Source organism: Apteryx mantelli, chromosome 1, assembly GCF_036417845.1.
Source record: "Apteryx mantelli isolate bAptMan1 chromosome 1, bAptMan1.hap1, whole genome shotgun sequence".
Lineage (NCBI taxonomy): Eukaryota > Metazoa > Chordata > Aves > Apterygiformes > Apterygidae > Apteryx > Apteryx mantelli.
The window spans coordinates 153,702,718-153,726,950 of record NC_089978.1 but is presented as its reverse complement, the minus strand read 5'-3'; the positions used below and the strand labels follow the sequence as shown (position 1 = coordinate 153,726,950).

At 36.2% G+C, this 24,233-nt stretch overlaps 1 protein-coding gene across 10 annotated transcripts in view; it reads left to right on the top strand.

Moving 5' to 3' along the window:
- The window catches only part of ERC1 (ELKS/RAB6-interacting/CAST family member 1), a 312,721-nt gene that overhangs the window by 113,148 nt on the left and 175,340 nt on the right, over positions 1–24,233 (top strand). For all 10 annotated transcript variants that reach the window (XR_010885944.1, XR_010885943.1, XM_067307213.1 and 7 more), the window contains exons 11-12: positions 1,149–1,289; positions 14,576–14,769. Coding sequence is in view for 8 of the 10 variants with exons in the window: in XM_067307213.1 (XP_067163314.1) it covers positions 1,149–1,289; positions 14,576–14,769 (335 nt within the window). In the remaining 2 variants the exon portion in view is untranslated. The remainder of the gene's footprint in view (positions 1–1,148; positions 1,290–14,575; positions 14,770–24,233) is intronic.

Sequence of the window (24,233 nt, the reverse complement as noted above, 5' to 3'; positions counted from 1 at the left end):
AGAGCAACAGAATGAGTCTGTTGTATTAGAATTGTTTGTTTTATATATATATGTGTGTGTGTGTGTGTGTGTGTATGTATTTTAGATGAAGTAAACTGTTCCTTCATGGTAATGGCCCTTCAACAAGTTTATCTAGTGAAATATACTGTTTGGGAATTTTTTAAACGTAAATTTTTCAGAACCATCTTTTTATAGATAGCACACAGTCTTGTTATTTGTGGCAGTTTAATCATAAGTAGTACTAGTGAATGACCAGTCATCAACAATAGCATTTACTGGAGCAAAGCTTATATACAACTGAACGTAAAGAACAAACTTGTTCCCGTTTGAATATGAGGAGGAAAGGACAGAGGCAGAGCAAAGCTGCAGGCACAGAAAGCATACAGATAATGTTTCTTCCTTTATGCAAACAGTATTACTACCTCTTTTGACTCTGAAGAGTCAAAATTTAAGTGGGCTATTGGTGGTGATGCCTACTGGCTAGATAAATTAACCTAATTATATCACAGAAATATAAATGTTTTGTGTTCCTCTCTTGGAATTGTAAAATTCAAATTAACAATCTTATTTCAAAACTCAATCAAGTTAAAGCAATATGAGAAAACTGCACCTAGCAACTGCTAAGATTTTTTTTGTACATGGAAATCAACATTTGACAGGAAAGAAACGAACAGCTTAACACAGAAATGCTTCATGAAACAAGAAGCTGAGAAGTCTATTGGTGATAGGTAGTGTGAATCATTTTCACCCAATAGCAGCTGTATACAGAAAAACTTTGGATACTCTCAATTTTAGATACAGTGGCCAAATCTGCTAAATATATATAATTAATTTTATTTAGACATAATTTTACTTAAACATGACTATCACTGAAGTACCAGTGCCAGTTTACAGAATCTTTCATCTTTAAAAATTATTTTAAAGTGGACTTAGACAAGGTTTTATTTTGATCCTTAAATCTGAATTAAATCAAGCTGTCTTAAGTCAACTCCATGAACATCCAGTGAACGTTCCAACAAAATGTCTTGTTCTAAATTGGGATCCTGAACACAGTGTGAAGGGATAGGAGGAAAACGGACAAAAAAGGAACTAGCTACTGCATGTAAAAATGTTGTCTTCTTATAGTTACTTTACATCTTTTATTTTAGACATCGTTACTGGATTTGAAGGAACATGCTTCATCTCTAGCTTCATCAGGACTGAAGAAAGATTCGAGACTCAAGACACTGGAAATTGCACTGGAGCAGAAAAAGGAAGAATGTTTGAAAATGGAAACTCAGCTGAAAAAGGTAATCTTCCTTCATAATTACATATGTAGTGTAAGTAAACAGTGTTAGATAAATTGGATATGTTTATGCACAAGACTTGTTCTTGAGCTTGAGTTCTGTAAATTTGCTTATTAGCAAAGTACTCTGAAGTTTTATCCTTTCAAAACTTGTTACAAGCTAAGCCTGTCAGAAAGCAACTTTCTGATACTGGTGCTAATTTTGAATTTTGTTTACATGCAATGACAGTGGTGCTGACTATGTTTTTTCTTAACAGGTAATAGGAATTACAGACTTAGTCTGCTTCAGTACTATACCCAACAATAAATATACCATTGAACTGGTATACAAGCTAAAAATTTATTAGCTAAACGTTTCACAAGTATCAATTGTCAATGCATATAGGTGTTACTGTAATAAATTCAGATGCATAATTGACACATGGGAATGCATAAAAACAAATGAAAAGAGTAGATCAACAATGACATATGTAGTCTTTTGTTTTAATTTCACTGCCAGTCACAGCTAACACAATTTGAAGGAGTTTGCAGTATAGAAGAATAATACATTATTACAGGCAAGCTAATTTATTTGAACAGAATCTTTGGATTTTCTGTGTGTTGCAAGCCTTCTTTATTTTAGATGTGAGTAGTCCTTATACTGCACCTTTTAGAGGAATACAAATTTTATTTTAACTTAGAATACCAAGTAATAGAGAAGCACCAAAAGCATTAACCAAAATAGTGATGACAATTTTACTTATAAAAAATGCAAAACACAGCACACAGTATTTAAAAAAATTTAAATCTTGGATTGTGGAGTCCTTAGCTATTTCTTTACATCTAGCCGTGAAAAAGAGGAGTGCCTGTGCTTTAGTCTGGAACTCTCCTAGTACCTCAGCTGAATTTGAGAACAAATTCTGAGGCAACAATTAAGAGCTTTTTAGCATTTTGATTGTGTGAGTGCAAAGTGGGTGTTAAGGCACTTGACAATTCTGTGTGAGTGAAACTCCATATACTCATATCTAGACCCATATTATACCAAATAAAACAAACACTGTTCTGTTATCCAGCAAAGCGCATATAGCAAGAATAGAATTGTACACTTTTAACAAGCTCTTTTCAGTATACCACACAGTAGGTGGGTATTTTAGAAGTCCTGAAGGACCCTTTCATTTTGAATTCGAGATGTCATGAATTGCAGTTTCACCCTTTGACAGTGTGTTTTTGATAATGATTTGAGGAATAAATCATTGCTAAGATTTGCCAGAGATTATTGTAGCAATTGGATAATAGTATTAATTTTGTAGAGAGAGAGATGTACTGGAGACCTTTGTTACCTTTGTTGCTTTTACAAAAATAATACCGACTAGGAGAGCACATATCAAATAAAGTTAAATTATGAAAACACAGTTGTGGAAATTAAATTATTTAAGGAATAATTAGTGATTGTGTATTTAGTGGTTGTGAATGTACTGCTTGTCACTGCTTCCCCAGAGATGACTGTCTCACTATATGGAGTGAGCATCTCAATAGTATGATAGGGTGTGGAGGTTGACCAAAATCTGGTGAAGCACTGCTAGCTAGAAGATGAAGATGCAGTTAATTTGCACTGCAATGACAGCTCTTCATTATAATTCCTTTAGGCCTACCTCTGCTCATTCCATTTTAGAGAGAATTGTTCTTTATTGCTGATATCCAGAAACATTATATAAGGAACCTAAGCCAGTTCATAAGACTATATATTCTTATAGTCTATTCTCTTTGTTTCAGGAAGTAATTAAGAAGATCAGTTATTCTCCTGTGATCCTTTCCTGAGGCTTAAAATAGGAAAATAACTAAATGTAAAGTACACTCTTAACTATTCAGAACAACTATTGTACAAATAACTGTATTCTTTATTTGGTTCTGAGAAAAATGGAATAGAAATTCATTGTATTATAAACACAAATACATTCTCATCTTCACATCCAAAGAAACCACCTAATCTCTTTCAGTTAGGATGGTTTCAGTTCTACAAGCAAAGAAAACTGATAACCTACCATTGCCTATGTACAGCCCTTCCATGATACTCTGGATATCTTCTCCTCCTCCTCTGCTTCAGGCATGTTTACATGCTAGGACATTTGGGCAGTTGCTTCCTATGTGGATGCCCTAATCTACTCTCTGGGGTCCTAGTGAGAGAAAATCATCTGTACTTTATTCCTTTTTTAAATACCCTGTGATGTTGGGCTACCGCATTCTTTTCATTCACGGGAAAGATTTTTTGGTGTTGATAAGTCAGTCCAGAATGATAGTTTAGAAGGGAATTCCAACTGCAGGACTGAGATATGCTTTCATGTAATGAACTGGGCCTTTCCTTCCTCACTTTGTACAAAAGAGCCCACTTGTATCACTGATCCCCCTTGGTTTCTAGAACCACATCACAGTCAATCCTAGTTACTCAAGAAAATATCATTAGTAACCACTTGAATGTGTTTTAAGTTATAAATATGCTTGGATATTTCTTTAAAAGCCTCTTTCCAGTTGTTTTTAATTTGCCAATGTAGTTCATTGTTTGCAGAAAAGTAGAAAAGTGTATTTTTTAAAGGGTTTCTCTCTTTCAATGCATTGCAGATAGCTATTCAAGCAATTTGATATTTCAAAGTGGATTAGTTTCTTCTATCATCTTTGAAACAATTATATGATAGATAATCCAGCTGATTTAATCTTCTAAACACCATTTTACACATCTGCATTATTAACCCTTGCAAATAACTGTCATAGTTCACCTTACAACTAAAGGCTATAAATTAATTTAAAACTGAACTGGAAATGTTCAGAGGAGTTTTATTATGTTAAGTTTTATTGCATTAGCTTAGTGCCGTTTTGCATGAGGTACTTTTGTGAAGGAAGGACTCTCTCTTATGTAGCCCTTAGCAGCAAATGGCAAGAAGTTTTCCTTTCAGGATATTGCCCTTGCAGTTTGAACAGAGGTGTGTTTAACATCAGTCGTGTTTTCCTTTCTTCTATTTCCACTGAACAATTTGAGTACTTTCAGTTAAATCTAATCGCCATAGTTGTTAAGATCTTGACAGAAGAGGCTGAATCAGAGTACTGTTAAACCATTAGATAAAAAAGATTTGGGCAGTCCTTGGAAAAACCCTTTGCTAATCTTTAAACAGTGAGCCTTTGAGAACTCATGAATGCTGCAGGCTTCCACTTCTTCTGTAAAAGGTATTTAACATTACACTAAAATGAAATATTATTAGCCAAGTGGAGTGCAGTGGTGCTGAAAAGCTGATGATATTATTTTTCTTTCCATATATTCAGTCTCCAGTAGCTGATTCTAGATGTCCAATTCTCTTGGTTACTGTTCCTTTTCTTACTAATAAATATTTTATGGTGATCCTTGCATAGATATGATCCATATTTAGCTAATAGAAGTGCAGTGTTTTTCACATTCACTGGGGATGTTTTCTGTTTCATTTGTTCTTTAATAATGATACTATGGCTATGCAAACCTGTGTGCTTTAAGTTCTAATCGTTCCACTGTCATTTACTCTGTGCTCAATGTTGGCACGCTGTGAGCAGGAGATACTACAGGAGACTCTGAATACGGGAAGAAAGCCATAAATCCCTGCCGAGTTTACATGGTCTGTTGTGCTACCTTACACAACCTCCTTTTTTGCTGAGGTGGAATCACTAAAGTTTCAAAGTGAGCAGTCACGCGCAGGGGGTTCGCTCCAAAGATTTCTCTTAAGATTGTTTTTCTGTGAAGTGGGGGGTTTTTTTGTTTGTTTGTTTGGGTTTTTTTTTTAGGAAACTCTTTTTCAGACTTCTATGTTAATGTAACATTCTTCTAGTGATAATGTTTTATTTCTCATTCTTTCTTCTCCAGGTTGTTCTGTTTCTAGCTTTTTCTGCCTCTTTTCTTTCCCAGTCAACATGTTTTGTTTTGTTTTGTTTTGTTTTGTTTTAATCTGGGCAAGACCTAGTGATAATAGAATACGTTCCAGCAAAGATGAGCAGATTTTTTTCTTTGTTTCGAGTGTATATTTTTCTCCCTATAGCTATTTTGCTAATTTTAAAGGGATCAAGGTTAAAGAAAAGAAAAAATCCAAGACAATATTTTAACAAATTTCCACTTGGTGCAGTTCTAGGGACTTTCTACCAGAGAATGTTAACAGTGATTCTCTGCCAGAAATATACCTCTAGATTCAGCATGCTCACTCATAGGATTTTTTTGTGCTGTGGTGTTCTTCCTTCAAGTTAAGGAGGATAACATCTTTCAAGGGACAAGAAAAAATGACCGAATGAAGTGTTGATCCACATTGTATGTTTCCTAGGATTTGGCTCAGTTAGTCTAGTACAGGCTCTGGTGCTTTTTTTTTTTGTGAACATGAATTTCCTGTCACAACTAGAAATATTACTGATATATTGGTAGTTGAGATAGAAATGTTACATTTCATTCACAGCGGGTTATGTTTGGGGCTTTTTTGTTTTGTTTTTTTTTCAAAAAAGGACTATAAATGATGTATTCAGCTTAGCAACCTAGGGAAAAAAAAAAAAGGCTGCCAGGGAAATCGGGATGTCTATTAAAAATAAAAGTAAAAACCCAGCAACTGTGTTCAACATTATGTCAATTTTTCAGATAGTTTCCTAAACCATTTATCTGTCTTGTAATTGATATAAGTGAAGCACTAGAAATAAGAGTTCTGCTCAACCTATTTGCCATCTGTAAGCCTGAACACGGAACCATATTAAGTATGCAAGGACTGGACAAAAACTGTCACCATAAGAAATCAAGATCAAGTTTAGAACTTGCACTGTGGTAACTCTCCACACTTTTCTTGTTTCAAAAGCTTTGTAGTAATAAGTCCTAAAACCACAAATGAAGTTTCTGTCTTCTTAGTAGATTACTGTTGCAGGTATTTTGAATTGTTTTCTTGTTACATCTTTTTTTTTTCTCTCTCTCACACTGTTCCTATCCCCAATTCTCCCCTTCTTTTCCTATCTTTTTTCTCCCTTTAGCACCCTGAAGTTTTATTGAGTCATCCATCCAAGCTAGTAAGTTCCCAGGCAAACTGAGAGGCTATTGCCAACCCCGTGTAATTATGTATGTGTTGCATGTGTGTTCACCTGTACTTTTATGTACTTGGGCTAACACAGAGTATATTGGTGAGTTCCTTCAGCAGTGGGCATGGACAGTATGGGTACAAAGTGCTATAGTATACATCTGATCAGTCATGCTGAAAAAAGCCTTCTGAGATGCTTTTACTTTTTGGCTGTGTTAGTCTAACTTCGTTTTTATTTGGACAGCTTACCATTGTGCCCATGGTTTTGTTTCCCTTTGCCACAGTTGCTTGGGACATCCTGCAGCTTGTCTTTCACCTCCATTGCCCGTGCATTGGCAGAGCAAGATTGCAGTAGAATTGCCACGCAAATCAGGCTTCTTGTGTGAAAGCACTCTGTAACACTATGTGCAGCAGCACATTAGAAATGATAATAAAGTCAGAGCAAGGAAAGATTGCTTAATAACTTGTATATCCATTGAGATCGTTGGTACAATGTCAGTTTAATTTTAGATTCTGTGGCCAGCCTTCTGCTCGATGTCAAAGAGCACTCCTTTCAAAGGGTGTTTGTGTAATAAAGTCTTGACATAGTAAATTTCTTAATCCAAGATGTTTTTCATTAGAGATTTCTTTTGTGACTGCATATATGTAAAATGGTGTTACAAAATTATCAGAAGGCTGATATCTGTTTTATTTTTAACAATATTTAGGGTAAACGTAGCTGTCTATCTTGACAATAATTGTCAGAAGGTCAGAGAATTCCTGGTGCTTTTATTAGTTTCAGTTTTCATGACATCCTATATTTAAAATTCTTTTAAAGGAGCAGATAATAAAAGGTTTTTACATGACTGGATTTGAGAGAAGAGGTGTGTGTGCCATCAGGAAAAGTATTTAGGAAGGACTATCGGAAATAAAAATAGTTAACTGAGACGTAAAAACTCCTACACTGCACGACAAAAATGTTTGTTATATATAAAAAGGTCATTCATAATTTAATAAATTTTGCAAGGTATTTGGAGCACAAAGATTAGAAAATGAATAAAAACACTTTTCTTAAAAGATGTAAGATTAGTGGATAAGGCATTTGAAAGATTTTCTTATTTAGTATTTCATGACAGAATATTTTTTCCCCAAAAGTATTGTGTGTTCAGGTCTGAAAAGCAGATGCTCAGGACTTTCCAGAAAATTAATAAATCTCTTTAAAATAATTTGTCAGCCTTCTATCCCATTGGTTAAGCTACTAGTACAATCTATTATTAAAGTTGTTTAGTGTATCCCATTAAATAGATTCTTTTATCAATTATTTATGGTTTTGCAAAACCTTTTAACCCTTTTAGTTGAAATTTCATATGTTGTTTGATTCAGTCTGAGCTTTTGTTTGGTTTTGTGTCCTTTTGAAAGAATCTGTATTTTCACTGAACTACAGTGTTTTCAAGAACAAAGTATGAAAAAAGGGTTTTTTTTTATCTTTTTTCACAACGGTAATCTTTTATGAAAAAATTTGGGCCTTGTACCAGAGACTTCTGATGTCCCTGTTTAAATCTACTTAAACTGGCTAACAGTTAAGCACGTTATCTATTTACATGTGCTCAGCGGCGGTATCGCGGATTTAGCAGTGACGTTTCCCAGCGATTGCACCTGCACTGCAGGAATGCGCAGTCACTGTTCACCAAGCGCCAGGCCAGTTCCAAGCAGCTGCTTCATACAAATACAGCAGAAGCAAGAATCGGCATCTCAGCATGCAGAACAGATTAGGACAAATAATCTGTTAGTAGTGGAAGCCAGTACTGGAAGTTAGGCGTTGGGAAGAGAAAAACAGATTGGATATTGTTGGGGGAATGAGTAGATAGGGTTACCATGAGAATTGTAGTGAACCTGGGACTCGGGAAGGACATGGTATGAGTCAGGGGTGGCATATGGACAAAAGGTGTCGGGCAGAAGGTATTGGTGGTTAGACTGTGACTGTGCAAAAACAAAAGCCCCTGAAACCTGAACTAAAGCAGTAGGAAAAGGATGAGGAATCTGGCAGATTAGTGGAATCTTCTTGGATAACAGGAGTAAAATTTCAACCTGGCTAAATAGTGTTGATAAATTCAGGTTGAAGGAATGAGGCAGGTATAGTACAAAAGGATTGTACTTGGTGCAAGTAGGCAGAAGAATCTGTGCCCAGGAGAGCGTATTCTCTGCACAATTTATAACGAAATCAAATTTTTTGAGTCTCAGCATTACTCTGAGGTCAGAAAATACAAGCTCTGGGAAGGAAATATGTGTTTTTTCAGCAGTATGATATAGCCGCAGTAGAGCATGAGGTACAAGTACTGCATTCCATTAGCTGACCGGGCAGAGTCTGTGCGGTGGCTCTAAAAGTTCCAGTCCTGGTGATGGTCCATGACAATGTCAACAGCATCTCGTGTTATGGGAAGTCTGGGTGTTTTTTCCCCAAAATGCCATTTTCTTATTCCTGGAAAATTACACATACCAACTCTACCCCTCCCATAAGCCTTAAGGTAACATTCATTTTGAAAAATTAAACATCCAAAAGCTAGGAAATGGCAAAATCAAAGTTGTGTATGCTACATTATGTGGCCTTTCTCATTTTTACATTGTGAGGTAGTCATTATAGTATTTCATAACTAAATTCTTATCTGCAGGACTCTTGCAGTTTTGAGTATTGTGTGAAAAATGCTCCAAGAAAGAGCCAGAGGTATATAAAACCGTAGATTATTGTCTGGAGAAATTCAGCCATGTTTAATTAATAAATTATTTTTCCAAGAGTTGGAAAGTATTGAGTAAGGCAAGATATGTCGTAGCTTAATCTTTTCGAATCTCAGTTTGTCACCTGCACATAAGATGACAATGCATCATCATTTCCCACTGATGATGTTATGAAGTGAAATTAGTTACTGTTTGCAAAGCAATAGCTTACAATAATGATCAGCATAGAATAAATAAGACACAAAGCTGTACATTGAATATGAAAGATCAGTACTGACTACCTGCTAATTACTTGAGTAAATTCCTTCTGTGCATTGAATAGAGCACAATTTCTGTGAAATAAAAATAAAATAAAATAAAATGAAATAAAGCAGTGTGTGGTCGTGTGACTACAGACTGACTGAGAAGAGGCAGAAGGGTGCTGAAGCGCACTTGCAAAGACAACCCTAAAGTGGACATTTCCTGTCTGTCTTTGTATAATTTTTGTATTGCAGATTACCAATGTTTAACATGAGTATTGCACTTATATCTTTCTGAAGAGATCATTTTTTTCTGTAGTGGGTTCTCTTGAGACATTTTCCTCTCATTTTGACTTTTAGCCTCCTTTATTAAATTATTCTAACCAAATTCTTGCTTGTTCAGTACCGAAAATTTGCTGTCGAGTTAACAAAGACTATACGTTTCCTGGAAGGGATTTAGAAGATTTTGTTAAGTATAAGATAATGAATAACTCTGTGACAGACTTCAGTTTTTCTGGTACCTGGTGCATCTGAGAATTCACTGAGACTCTTACATTCGAACGTAGCCTTTTTGAAAGGATGTTACAGTACATATTGTTTAGAGTGTTGGAACTGAAAGAGGAGCAAGTCTGGTTGTTTTTTAAATTTATAATTTTGTTGACTCTAATAAAGATATGATATAAGGCAATGCAAGTGTTTTATCATTTGAATTGCTGCCTTCACAACAGGAAAGATAAAGAAAATAGTCAAATGTGTTTGTGTCTTGAAATAAAAAATCCAAATATATTTTTGTATTTGTGTGTGCATTTGCTATTTTTAGGAGATGTGAGGCACAGCTGGGGGTAGGAGGATGGATTAAAAAGGGATTTCATATTCTTGGGAACTTCTACTTCATGGCCAAAAGTTCTTGGCAGCATTTGTGTGTGAAATGTTAAACTGAATTTACTGTCTCAATTCATAGGTAAAGGTAGAAAGTGTTTGCTGTGAATTATTTGGTGTTTGATTTAGTTAACCTTTTAGGAATATTGATTTGGAATCCTAGTCATAATGTTTGGAATTTTGATTACATTTTGGATTTTTTTTTTTTTAATTAATTTGTGCTATTGTATTCTTCCCCACCTCTGGCACACTTAAAGCTATGTAAGATCACCTTTCCTCTTTGTAAAGAGTTTTTCTGGCATAAGAAATATCAAATTATGAAATTCTTTTTAATGTCTTCCTCTCTTCTCCATCTGTGAATAGAGCCTATTTCTGTGAAACCTTGGTTATATTTGTTTTAGTTGTAGAAGTTGGCTTTGTTGGCTGATTTTGTCTGGAAGCAATAGAAACCATAGTACATTTATTTGATGAACAATCACTCTTTCTTTTATTCTTCAGGTACCTGAAGCACTCACCCAATCACTTACCACTTTCCAGATGGGAAATGATGGCTAAGAGCAGAAAAGCAGAAAGCCGTTAAACCAGCTCTTAGTTAATAGTCATTGTGAGAACTTTGAGAGCAAATCCAGAGTAGTAAGCTTAAACTATTCTCAGTCCTGAACCACTTTGAATTTAGAATTAAATTTATACTGGAAAACGTTAATAGTGTTCAGATGAGCTGTAATAAAAACACAGTTTAAGAAGTTGCTGTCTTCTAGCTGAAATGTATATGTTTCTTATGCATTTCAATGTAGATTTCAAACATGTAAGTTTAAAACACTCTTGGAAGTAGCTTAAATTCACCTGTTTGACTCCATACTGAAACAGACACAAGGAGCTAATAACAGGGTTAGTAGTAGCTCGGAGGTTTAAAATATTTTGTAATTGAGTAAACTTAGTAGCCTGTGTAGACACACCATCTCTTATTTACATCTTTTGTGAAACTAGAGGAGAAAGTGCAGTGTTTTTTTCACCCTGAGCAAGTTGCTTTTTCCAATATATTTATTTTTTTATCATACATTTTCATGTTTGCTTATAAATGTATTAAGAGGTTGCAGATTTAGGAGTACTGTCTCAGTCAGACTTGATATCTGGGTCTATCAAAATGTACTACTTATGGTTTCTTAATACAGCAGCAGAACTGCCTTTAGTGCATTTGTCACTCTATTTGTCCATTCTGTCTTGAAAATGAAATTACTGGCTCCTTTTGGAATTTGTCTACCTTTATTTGGGGAGATGGGGAGAATTGTATGTGCTTTACATATAAGAACTCATTGTTTGTGTATAACCTTTTTTACCTGTAAAAAAATAAAAACTGCTGAATTATTTCTCACAGTTACATTGGGAAGGTAGCCAATTTCATCTGTTCCAGATCTTCATGCGAGTTTGTGGGAAACCTCTAAATGCATTGGTTTTCTCTCCTATACAATAAATGAATCCAGTACGATTTTAGATTTGGTCATGTAACATGTATTTTATACATAACCCACAAAATGGACCAAAGTGAGTCAGTAATTCACAACTCAAGAAGTGGTCTCCAGTTTACACCATATCACATAACATTCTCTTTGTGTTAGGTGAAAGTATCCATACTTATGTGCATTATATACAAATAACATGTTACGTGTCTTAACTAATAATTTATGTCATGTAAATAGGCCTTTTGTTCTATAAGAACCAGACACACTGACTTGCTGGCTAATTTTCTGAAAAAGAAAATTGATTTCCTCCTCTCAGTAGTGTCTCTTGGGTTGTTGTGGAGATGCTTTTATTAGCACAGGGCAATATAAATCAGGGCTATCTTGACAGTAGAATTGCATTAGGTTTTATAACTTAGAATTAGAGAGCTCAGTAATCCAAGCTAACAGCCTAGCTTTGCATTTTTTTTAAAAGTTTCTTGATTATCTGATTAGGTATTTTGGATGACTTTAAAGTGTCTGGAGGAGTATTTGTTAAAACAATTTGAAGTGTTGGAAACATACCCAAATACAGTACAGAAGAATTCAGGTTGTACCTCTGATGAAAACGATACTTAACTCTATCCACACTGTCTCTTAGGAGACATTATTTATAGATGAAGCTGCCCCTCAAAAAATGGTATTTCCAGTTCCAGCAAAACAGTATTTGGGAGAGGAGGATGGAGTTCTTGTTTGAAATTTAGGTATGGTTGAAAAGGAAATGAAATGAAATACTTTAAATTTCCTGCAGGCTGGAAATTCCAGTGTTTTGGGAACACCCAACAACACTCTCTTTCCAAAGCAAAATATGTTCCTAGATCCCTACAGCTGCTCAGTGGACCTGACACGCTTGTCATTCTCATTGCTGCTATGGCCTCCCAGAATCTGCATCATCTTGGTAGCACCTTCTGTAGACTCCCGCTTGCCTTAGAGAGCCTTTTGCAAGGGTTTATAGTTCAAAGTGCTTATGGTGCAGTCAGGAACCTGGAAGCATAGACCTCCCTAACTCCAAAAGGGCTCTCAGAGTTTCCAGGCTCACCAGAGAAGCACTTGGAACTGAATCTTGGTTACAGACTCAGAAGCAAGATTTTCAGTTAGAGTTCAGTGACAGTGGACCTGGGAGGTTTGACCTGAAAGTGTTTCATAAGTGGAGATCCTTTTAAGACCTACTAAACACCCTGCTTCAGGTCCTGTTCTTCCAGGATTTACAGTTGTTGGGCACACCTGCTAAATGTACTGCCTGGGAGACTTGCTGTTGTCCAGCATATCATTCTAGGATAAACTACTGTGCTGGCTATACAGGTTTCAGGAATTCTTGTTTCAAAAAAAACCAAAACAGTTTAGGATAGACCCCTGGGCAGGCTGCGGCAGGACCAGGGTCCTAAAATTTGAAGCATTCCAGCCTTGGGGAAGCCCAGATCAATCCTAAGGCCATAGACCCAGTAAAGAAAGGGATCCTTCCATGCGTGAATATTCTGCTCAGAGCTTATGTAGGATTTCACTAGAATATGGCCTTGACTTTATTTGAGTTAATTAAAGCAAAGAGGTTTCAAGATAAAAAGTTTGGGGTCAATGAACATGTATTTTCCTCCAGTTTCATTTTGCTGAAAAACTAAGCAGCTTTTTCCAAGTGTATTTTTGCCATTACTTGGATCTTTGGAAGGAGCAAACTATAACCCTGAGGTTTATGCTGCTGCAGTTCTGTCCAGTTACCTTTAACAGTAACAGACTTCTAAATGATTGGATTTAGACTTACTGCACTTTGGAGCAGAATATTGGCAGCTTGTAAAAGAACCTTCCACAGCTGCACAAAGGGGAAAAAAATCAGTGGTTTTATATTCTGTCATAGGTTTGTTCCAAAGAAGAGAAAGGCCTTGAGATCACAGGCAGTCTTGGTTGACAGAATAGCACCCCCAAATTTACCATTCACTGAAGCAAATTTGAGCAGTTCCGAAACTGCTTTAACTAATACCAAAGATTAGTTCAAGACGCAAGAGCAGAAGGGTGGAGTGAAAATACCCCCTGAAGGTAACATTTGTCCATTTCCCCTCATAAAAGTGGAGAACTCCCTTGGGACCCTGAAAAGCTAATCCCCAGTCTGTTGTTTTAAACTCCAGCATAAATATTGCCTTTTCTTTGTCTTTACTATGCTTAGGAACTTTTTAATTCATTTTACCATTAACTTTGTGATTTTTACAACAAAACAGATCATTTCAAAATAAAAACTGGCTCTTCGCTGGAGTCATTTTATCCTTAGTCCTGGGATGCTTCTTGTCGCCCTAACCTGATTTTCAAAGATGTTTCCTAAATAGCAGGGCAAAGATGATTTCAGTTTGTAGCCATACTCATATTAGCCCTAATCTAAATAGTGTAGATAACTGGCAAGGACTTCAGTGCATCAGCACAGTCTCTACAAATCTATCTGACACTTAGTGTACTGATTTAGTTATTGAAGGTTATTAAACTGTGGTTTGTTTTTCTAGATTATCTAGGTTAAAAATATCACAGGTAACTAACTACAAATCCTCCTGTCTCGTCTCTGGTTGCGTTGGAGGTGTATTTTAGGAATTTTCATACCCACCTCACACTTTTTCTGTATTTTAAGGAAGTTTAACTTCTTTGATATTCTAGGAACAGTTCTGTTTCAGACCAAAAAATCACTTTCATAGGTTGGGGGTTTGGGTTTTTTTTTTTTTTTTTTTTTTTGAAGTGAATTAATTTTTTTAATCTGCTTCTGAATTTTCCTTTTTTTAGAAAGTATTCACCCATACTTAAAGGTAGCTTATGCACAGTATGTTTATTTCTGTTTAATAATTAATCTTGCCATTTTGAAATAGAATTTAGGTAGACAGTGTTTTGCAGTCATTATAGTACCTGAAAATATGTATATGTGAATGAGGTGTTTTTCTTGAACTTTTTTCTTTACAGGCTCATGAGGCAGCACTGGAGGCTAGGGCCAGCCCAGAGCTGAGTGATCGTATGCAACAGCTGGAAAGGGAGGTAGTTCGATACCGGGAAGAATCTAGCAAGGCTCAAGCTGAAGTGGATCGTCTTTTAGAAATCTTGAAAGAGATGGAGAATGAGAAGAATGATAAAGATAAGAAGATAGCAGAACTGGAGAGGTGAGAATGGTATACGGTTATTTAGAAGAGCAAAATAGCTGACCAAAGTTAAAGATAAATTATTCCATTTTTCTTCTCTCAGAGTGCCTATTTTGGGAAAATCTGTTTAGAGTTTTTCTACTTCAGTGTTTTTATTTTGTATTTATAAGTGTAAAAATGCCATACCATGTACTTTCTTTACCTGGCTGCTCAAAAGTAGAGCTGATGTGGATAGAACTAGAGGGGTAGAAGGAGCTGTAAGGGAATGAAAATGGTAGGAAAAGTTGCCGGTGCCATAGTGCGTTTGGAAAACAATCTGGTTGTTCAATTTAATAGATTCCTCAGGTATGGTTCTCCAAAAACCAAGCAGAGAAAATGACTTTAAAAAGCTTGGGATATTAGTTAAACAGGTTCTTCTGAAAAATGGCATTGAAACTTTTTGTGCTGGTAGAGGCACAGGTAAACTTCAGCTTGTGTAAAGCTGAATGAATAGATTTGCTTTTGTCCAAACCAAATGATTCAGCGCTTTTTAACATTTTCCATCTTTCTGTTGGAGCCAAAGTGCTCTGATATTTTTTTAGGCTTTAATTTCACAAACATAAATGATAATGTATTAGGAGTCTACATCATATATATCACAATCCTAACTAATAGATCTTGGGAAAGGCTTGAAACAGATTTTGTTTCTGTCGTTTTCCAACCTTGCCATGTGCCAAGGGGGAGTTTCTAAGTAGAATTACCTGTAGATTTTTGTATTTACTGTACCATTCACTAAAAAAAAATCACTAGCTTGGAACAGCAAAATGGAAATGTGGTTATTTCCATTTGCCTTGTGCCAGAATAATCTTTCTAATTTTTAACCTATCACAATTTAACTGAACTGCATTTTAGTGTCAGGAAGATTGTGGGAGTAAAGGACATTTCAGGTTCTTCATGATGCCAGTGGTAACTGTTCATTGGCTTGATGACACTCAAATTGCGGGCTCCTCTGAACGATTTGAACAATTTTTTTCTAATTCGTCTTGCTAATGCTAAGTCCACCTTTAGGGATCTGACTTTCTGTTTTTACTATGTTCAGAGAAAGAATTAACTGGAAGGTGCAGGTACCTCTTCCAATTCCTTTCTTCTGCCTCTGCTGTATGCCTTCACATTTCTCTTCCTTCATCCTGTGCAAGGAAAGCCTAATGATAAATCCTCCGGGAAAAAGACTCTGAATGTGCCAACTAAAATCAGAGCAATTAATTATACTGTGATGAGCCTACTGGATTAAATGACTTTACCCAGCCATATTGTTTGGTAGGGTGCATTCTTGTTTTCTTGAAAGTGACACCGCTCTGAAGTGGTTCAGCATGTCAGCTAAGTATTTTCTCTCTTCATGATTGTAAACAGCATCCTGTTTATTTTCCTTATTAATTTTACTTAACCAAAATTCTCTACACCCATGGTATAAGCTTGAACACCTGAAACTGAGGATGTGTCCTTTTTGTCTGTCTTCCCAATTTTCTAAATAATATAACTTTCAACCCATTAATACATTCTGTATTCAGCAGAGCATTTAGACAATAAGTTGATAGACTAGATACGTTTAAGTATAGACATGAGGAAATCTAAATAGCAGTTCCATGTCATATTTTTCTGCATGTTTTTCCAGATCCCATACAGATGCCCATCTCAGGCATAGAGTTCGCTGTGTCACCATCCTAGGGCATGCAAGCAGACTAGGCCTCAGGGAATAAGCAGCAAACTTCTAATAGAAATAATGTATCAGGAGGAAATATGTTCTTAGTGCTTTGTTTTCTTCTGTGTGCAAAAGTAATTACCTGCTTAGGAAAAGCAAGTTGGAAGTATTCATCTTTCTTCACAGCCTAATCCCTAGAGGAGATTGGAATGGCAGGAAGAGAATTTTATTTTATGCAAATTTTTGATACAAGTCTGATCTTTATTACATTAGCCTTCCTGATCAAGATTGGGACCTGCAGCATCAAGCACTGAATGAACACATATAGATGGCCTATAATCGAAAGAGTTTATGGTTTACAAAACAAAAATAAAAAGAAGGGAAATGAGGCTGGGCCTTTATCTCTCTTAGAGATAAAAGCATTGGCATCTAGCCTTCAAAGACTTATAAAGCAACTTCTGCTTTGAAAAGATGCAATTCCAGAGATCTGTGAAGCAAGTATTAAGTTTTTCATGTTACAGTGGTAGTTTCTTGCTATTTAACAGTCACAGACCACACTCTTGCTATGTCAGTGAAAGCAAAAAACCCAGAAATGACTGGACATCGTTCCATAACAATTGGGTGGAATGTTTTACCTATTCAGTGCTACCTATTCCTTCTTACCACTTGATCTTTGCTCTTATGAAAAAAATAAAAATAACTGGCCCTCTTCTCTTTTTAGCTGGTTCTCTTTTCTGCCAGTGTTGAGATTGAACAGAGTATTTCTTCTTTTATTTCTAGTAATTTGAATAGGTGGGGTTCTAGTGTACTAGTTTTCTATATTGTTTCAGCTATGTCAAAGAAAAGATTACTTTTGTGATCATGTGGCTGCCTGCAGCCATGTAAAACAAGGAACAAAGTCTAAGAACATTCATGTTCTCTAAGCCCAGTAAATAGGGATGGAAAAGGTCTTACAGGTCTAGAGAGCTAAAATGAATAGCGTGAGTGTGGTGAATTAGCAAAGTATCAATTCCTGACATGGTTTTTCAGGTGGAACTGTAATATAATCACAACACTGGAAAAAAAGATTTCAAGGATTTGGATACTTTATGGTGAGGTTTTGACTAATAACTTCTCATTTTCTGAATAGTTGCTGAACTTCCTGTTTGGCCTTAGTTGTTTTCAACTGCTCCCACACTCTCCTTTTCTTTGAAAGCTTTCTTCTTCTTCATGAGTTCTTCTACATGAGCAGAGGTTTTAGGATGCCTATGAAATGTGTAGGTTGGTTCCGGTTTTGTCTACCGTGCTTGTTTATAAAGCATTCTTTCATGCTGAACTGATATATCCAAACATATTATATATGGGCGTTCCAGAGCTACAGTCTTGGTTTCCTGAAAAGAACAGATAATTTCACCTTTTAAAAGCCCTTCCTAAACTGTGGTCCATGCAGAGGGAGCTAGATATTATCTTGCCCTCTGATGCTTCTACAGCTGATCACTCTTCTGTATAAAAAAGAAACTTGGTGCTTGCAGAACTATTTGTAAACAAGCAAGAGTGAATATAGCTGCCTCTATTACAGACTTTTATTGTAACATGTAGAGCAAGATGAGAAAAAATAAGTCACATTCAGAGATGAAATTTATTAATGAAAAAGGGAATTTTCAAGAGAAAGAGTCCCTCCCTGGAGTTTTTCCTCACGCTGGTTTTAAATGACAGCTAGACCATATGTCATGAGGAGAAGAGAAATAATAACATGGCTTCATCCATAGAAGAGAAGAAATAAGCCAAGTGTCAGGGGATTATGTACAGGTAAACAGAGAAGGAGAAAGGATAGGAGAAGAAGATGAAATGAAAAGCAGAAGACAGCTGTCTTAAGCCTTTTCAAAGATGGCAAAACTGCCTTCGGTTCAGATTAAAATAAAGAGGGAAATGCTTTCACTCATTAGTAACTATTTTAATTACTGGCTGAGGGGGGGTGTTCTTCAACTGTGAATGGGAGGAAAGAGATCTAAAAATCATGTATTAAATGCACTACATGCTATGCTAAAGTTTGAAAAATGCTTTAGAGTCAACATCAGATTTAAAGCACCAGCTCATTAATTTATATTCTCTGTGGGTAGGATTTTGCTTTTTCTTATGGGGAGATGGGCTCTAAATCCACACTTCCTCTGTAGGTGAACAGCTCAACTGGTTTTGTTTCTGTCCGCTGAGTGTGGTGTTGTAGAGGGTGTTGTAGATGTCTGGCTATTCACTTTCTTTTAACTAACTGCTTGCTTTCTGTACTGGCATTCCATAATCTCCTCTCTGTCTGTAACTTCTCATTCTGTGTTTTGTTTCTTTCCTCACTTTTTCTTTCCGTTTTTATTGTCCTGTTCTGGATCCATGAGTTTTTTGTTTTGTGTGTGTGTGTGTGTTTTGGTTTGGTTTTTTGACTGTGCCTTTTCTCAGAAAGCATGCCTCCTGCAAATTGCACCCTCCCTACCAGGTGTCAGTCCCTGCACCACAACACGTAGGGGGGTTTGTGTGGGACTTCCTGGGAAAGTGAGTGTTAAATAAGGCTACTACTTCCTACCGGGCTGGAATGTTACTGCTGGCTGCCTGGCTGCTGCTGCTGCTGTTTGGATCTGCTGCAATTATGCTTTTTTTTTTCTTTTTTTTTAAATTGAACAGGATCTAGTTATGTCAAGTACAGCTTTAACAGTCTGTATGTTCAAGACCTGTCACACTGGTTATGACCACAGTCCCAAGCAGGCTTGCTGCTACTCTCCATGATTTAAATTTTGCAGAAGCTGTTGCTTTTTATTCCAATTTTCTGCTGTATTTTGGTTTTGGTTCTAATCTCTGCTATCAGTTCTGCCTGAACCAGCTAAAACTCAAGTGCTCTAAAACGTATCATTGACAGAGGTCAGCATTGCCTCATTCTTACATCTCACTGTGATTATTATCCTGTAGTGAGGAAAAAAAAATAGAGAAAAAAATGAAGGATGATGCTAATTGTCTGACATATGGTCATCACAGTCTTTATATAAGTGGTTTAGACACAGATGTATTTGTATGTGTATATTTTTCTCCAAATACAGTAAGTGACTCTATATACTTGAGAAGTGGTGATAAACGATATGTATGTGTTCTTTCAGAAGTAAGCACTGAAGGCACATATATACGTGGAAGCCCTGGTTCCAGTTACAGACTTGAAATTGAATTTGGTTGAGTATGCTCACTATATATGATAGGTATTTTTCCTAAGGAGATAGGGGACCACCTTTTTTTCCTGAAGGTAAATTGACTTTGTTTCATTTGGGAACAAAGAAAGTGTCCAATTTTGGAATATCATCAGTCCCATTAAGGACAACTGCACGTGATGACTAATTTAAGAGACAGATTTTGGTGATTTTTCCTAAAAAGAATTTAAGGATGTCCTGTTCAAGGTGAAACCTTCAACTTTTTGATGGGTAACAGCCAAAAGATACTCCTCATCTTAAATATATCTGAACCAAATATTCTTAGCTGTAAATGAAAGGTTCAAAAACGTAGGGTGATCTAGGGAGAATGGTGAAAAATGAGAACAGTAGAAGGGAGTATCTTGTTCTGTATGTCTATAAGATGGTGATGTGTGTGTGTAGTGGTCTGTGAAGGGCAGAGGGAGAGAGAAATTAACTGCATGTTCCAGCAGCTTTATGGTTTTCTAGAACAGTGTGAAGGAAGCAATACTAGTCAGTTATGCCCTTTGCTTTTCTTACGTCAACCATCCAAAGTTGAAATACTTATTTTCAAACAAATACTTGTATCTTATAATTCTCTTTGGTTTTCCAGTTGGGTGTTTGTGAGAAATTTTTAATAATTTAAAAACAGAATTCTTAAGCAAGAACCACATCAGTGCATATAAGTAATTTAAAGTGAAAGGGATTTTATTGATTTTTTTTTAAAAAGGTGTTTATGGCATCATTATCATCACAGTTAAAGTTCACCTTAAGAGGTGGTATGACTATAATTCCGTATTATCATATGGGAAGGCCCATTAAATTCCTCCGAAGATAAATCCAGCTCTGCTTTGGGCAAAGGAAAAATTAAAATAATTAATCATGACTTTAAAACTATCACTCAAATATCTCTTTAAAACACTTCAGTCTATTTTGTTACCATAAATCATAAACGCAAACTGAATATATTTATATCATGGTTGCATGGTATTAATACAAGGCAGAATTAAATTTTTGTTTTTCTTAACCACATTTTCATATGCATGTACATCCATGGACATGCTCATGCCTTCTTTCTGTCTTTTTCTCACTTTCTCTCCTTCTCATTTTCTCCCCCATCCTTCAAAGTACAAAGATTCCTATCCCCTTTCCCTCAAAAATCCCTAGATTAAGTGAATGTTAAGATTCTAAAGCTGATCACTCAAAATTTATGACATTCCAAAATTAAGATCACCATGTAATGTTAATTCACCTCTCATAATGTTAATTCACCTCTCATCTCAGCATGCACTATTATAAAGTCTTTAACCATATCACAATTTTTTTCCCACAAGAAAACTACCTTTTTGTGTGAAGAATGTAGCAGAAATTGTCTCTCAAAAAAACAGGCTGAAGCTGACACCTGTCATGGAAAATTTCAGCACAATTTGTTAATATTTGGCAGAATGACAAGCAACTGAGAACAAGGTCTTGTAATGAAAATAAGTGGTGAGGCCTGTAGTTAGTACTTTCAGCTCCATCTCTGAGCTCACAAATCTAAATATTATATATTAAGATTTTCATCATTTTCAAGCTAAGAAAGAAGTCATTTCTTTCTTTTCAGTCTTGCTTTACCTTCATACAAAATGAACATTAGGTCTGAAGTCCCCCTTCTTGTTTCACAGAGGAAAAAGTAATACATTTTGTATCAACATAGCTGCTCTAAACAGCCAAGAATGTAAGGCATATATTTAGAAAAAGATTGCTGTTTCTTGGGCCTCTTTAGTCACAGGTATTTAACTTTAGACATTTGAAAGTATTCCTACTTTTGGAAGGCAGAGGTTTGGCTTCTGAAACTGATCCTGTGTTAAAGTGCCTTAAGATCAACACCTAAACTCACTGAACACTTTGGAAACGTGTATCTTAAAAAAAGAAGAAAGATAGAGAGATTGCCAGTAATTACAAATCCATTTGTACAGAGTGCCAGATTAAAAGCCATCACAGTGATTTTATGGTGACTTCTCAATCCATCCTCACCTTTTTCATGTAATAGGATATCCTTTTTCCATTTTGTCTTTAGCTGTTCTTTATTTTCCATTTTCTCCGTTTTCCTGTGTTATTGGGGGAACTGAAACCCTGTGTTATTGCAAAAACAACTATTTAAAAAAATAAGGTCAGAGAACCCTGAACCCTGATCCAATCCTTCACATCTCAAGAGGTCAGGGCTGGTGCAGGCACTGGCTGAAAGCACTAGATGTAGTACTCCATCATTAGGCCTAAGCCTGAATACTTGCCCCAAGATTATTTCCATGCTCAGTGAGGCAGGACTGACACTCTTAAACAGAGTGATTCATCTCTACTGAACTGGGTACAGACTGTTTCCTTTGTTAAATTCAGCAATGGGCTGAAAGCAATTGTTGATCTGCTCTTCTGCAGACTGAGGACCTGATCTTGGATCCTCTAAGAAGCACCTTGCATGAGAGAGAGACTTATGAGTAGAGAGAAACATTGATTGTGTGCTTTTAGAAAGGCTTCTTTAATACCACAGGAAATTTGGTAGGAAAAGTTCTGCTTGTTTTTATCATTAAGTCAAGGTGGTTATCGGGTATCCTCTTGCAGGCCTAAGTCTGTTATCCATAGTGAATATAGGAGTTGTCATCTGATGATTTATACTCTTCCTGCATTGTAATAGTGATGGGTTTTACTTAGCAAACATCTCCCAATACAACTGCTAGATCACTAGATTGTAAGAGCTATGATATATTTAAGATAATTATAAAATTAAAAAGAAAATTATATAAATAATGCAGACAAGTTTGCATATCAGTTTCATTGTTATCTCTTGAATACATCACATCAAAAGCTTTCTTGTAACTTTGTTTCATTCAACATCTTCAAGTTATATGAGTGTATCTATTAATCACAAACTAGTAAAAAAAAAAATCCCTTTTTGCACTACTGATACAGTAAAAATAAAAGTGGCGGATCTCTATATAGTCTGTGGAGTACAGTAAGAACAAAAAGGAAAATCTGGTAATAGCCAGGATGCGAGTGCAATAGTGTTCCCTGACCATCTGTAGTCATGCTTGTGCTCTTTGATACATGCATGCCTATGTGCATGCAGGGGCACGCACACATCCTCTGTGTCTCTCTCTCTGTCTCTCTTTCCCCCATCACTTTCAGAATCTGCTAAAATGAAAGGAAAAGACCAGCCATCTTTCTTTTTACCAGTAAAAGGTGTCAAAAGTGGTAAACATAAATAACCTTTCAAGACTGACATAAGGAAGATCAAGTGTGTATTCTTCGCTGTCTAACAACTTGGAAGGGAATACAAAGAAATATTAAATACACACAATCAATCACTGTCAAGCAAGTGGAATTCAAAGGTTGACCAGGAATCCTTCCATAAATTTTTCCCTAAAAACACCTGAAATTAATTTAAGAGACTCATTTCACTCCCTACAGTACTCAAGCATGAGGAAAACATAGCTGGAATAATCATCAGATTTGAAATATATATTTTTCTTATTTGAAATACTGAAATGTACACATCTCACCAAATATTTTGACCTGCATCCAGAAATCAGATTTAAATTGACTATGTCTTTAAAGCAAATGAGATAGACTTTGAAAAGTGAGTGGATTTTTCCAAGATGACCATTTGATGTTACAACTGTATTGTCTCCCTGCGTGACTGGTGCGTCAGAGTACACGGTTAACGGGGCTGGGCAGAAGGGCTGCGGCTGGATCTTGTGAGGGGGGCTGCAAGTGGGTGCTCTTGCTCCAAGGGAAATAGTGCAAAATGGAGCCCTTTGCTCTGTAATGAACCTGGCTCCTGGTGTGTTTGACGCTGCTTGCTTGGGCCTGCTTTCTGGGGCAGATGCTTGCTGCTCTCCTCTGCTCAATTTCACTGATGCAACCTCCGGGCCCCAAGATCTCACCCCCACGTCCAGAGCAGATCTGCCTGTCCTCTCCTAACAGAGGGCAATTTTAGATGCCTGGCACATTTTTAGTTTTTAAGCAACAGCCCATTTCCAGATTTTCTTTTAATTTTAGTGTACTTCCAAAGACAACTGACATATTCTTCATTTCTCTTTGGATAAGGGTTAAGATTATCCTAAAATCCTAGTTTGCTTTTTTCTATATTTCAAAACCTTATAAAGAACATGGAAAAGGAGTTAGCAGTTACAAAAAACTTTTTTTTTTTTAGTAAGAAAGAATTTAGTCTATAACAGAATGAAGATGCAGCAATAATTATTCTCCACACAAATCTTGTGCAGCTGGCTAAATAACATTTCTGTACTGTAGAGAAGATTGCAAGTGACCTCAGCATAGCTTTTCAGATACTGTTTTGCCTTCATCTGGTGCCAGCAAAAGAGGCTACCTTTAATGCCAGTTGAAAGAAGAGAATGGTTCATTGAAATTCTGCATGGCTCTCCTGAATTCTCTACTATACCTTTTTTCCACTGTTATACTGAAGGAAACAATGCCATAATATCACAATGGAAATAGTAACTACAAAGGGTCCCTGAAACACAAAATGTGAATTCTAAACCTGCATTATCTGGATTCAATAAAAAAAGACAAAGATCCCTTTTTTCCTACCTTATTTAGTCCCATACCCAGCCAAGCAATTTTTTCCTTTTATT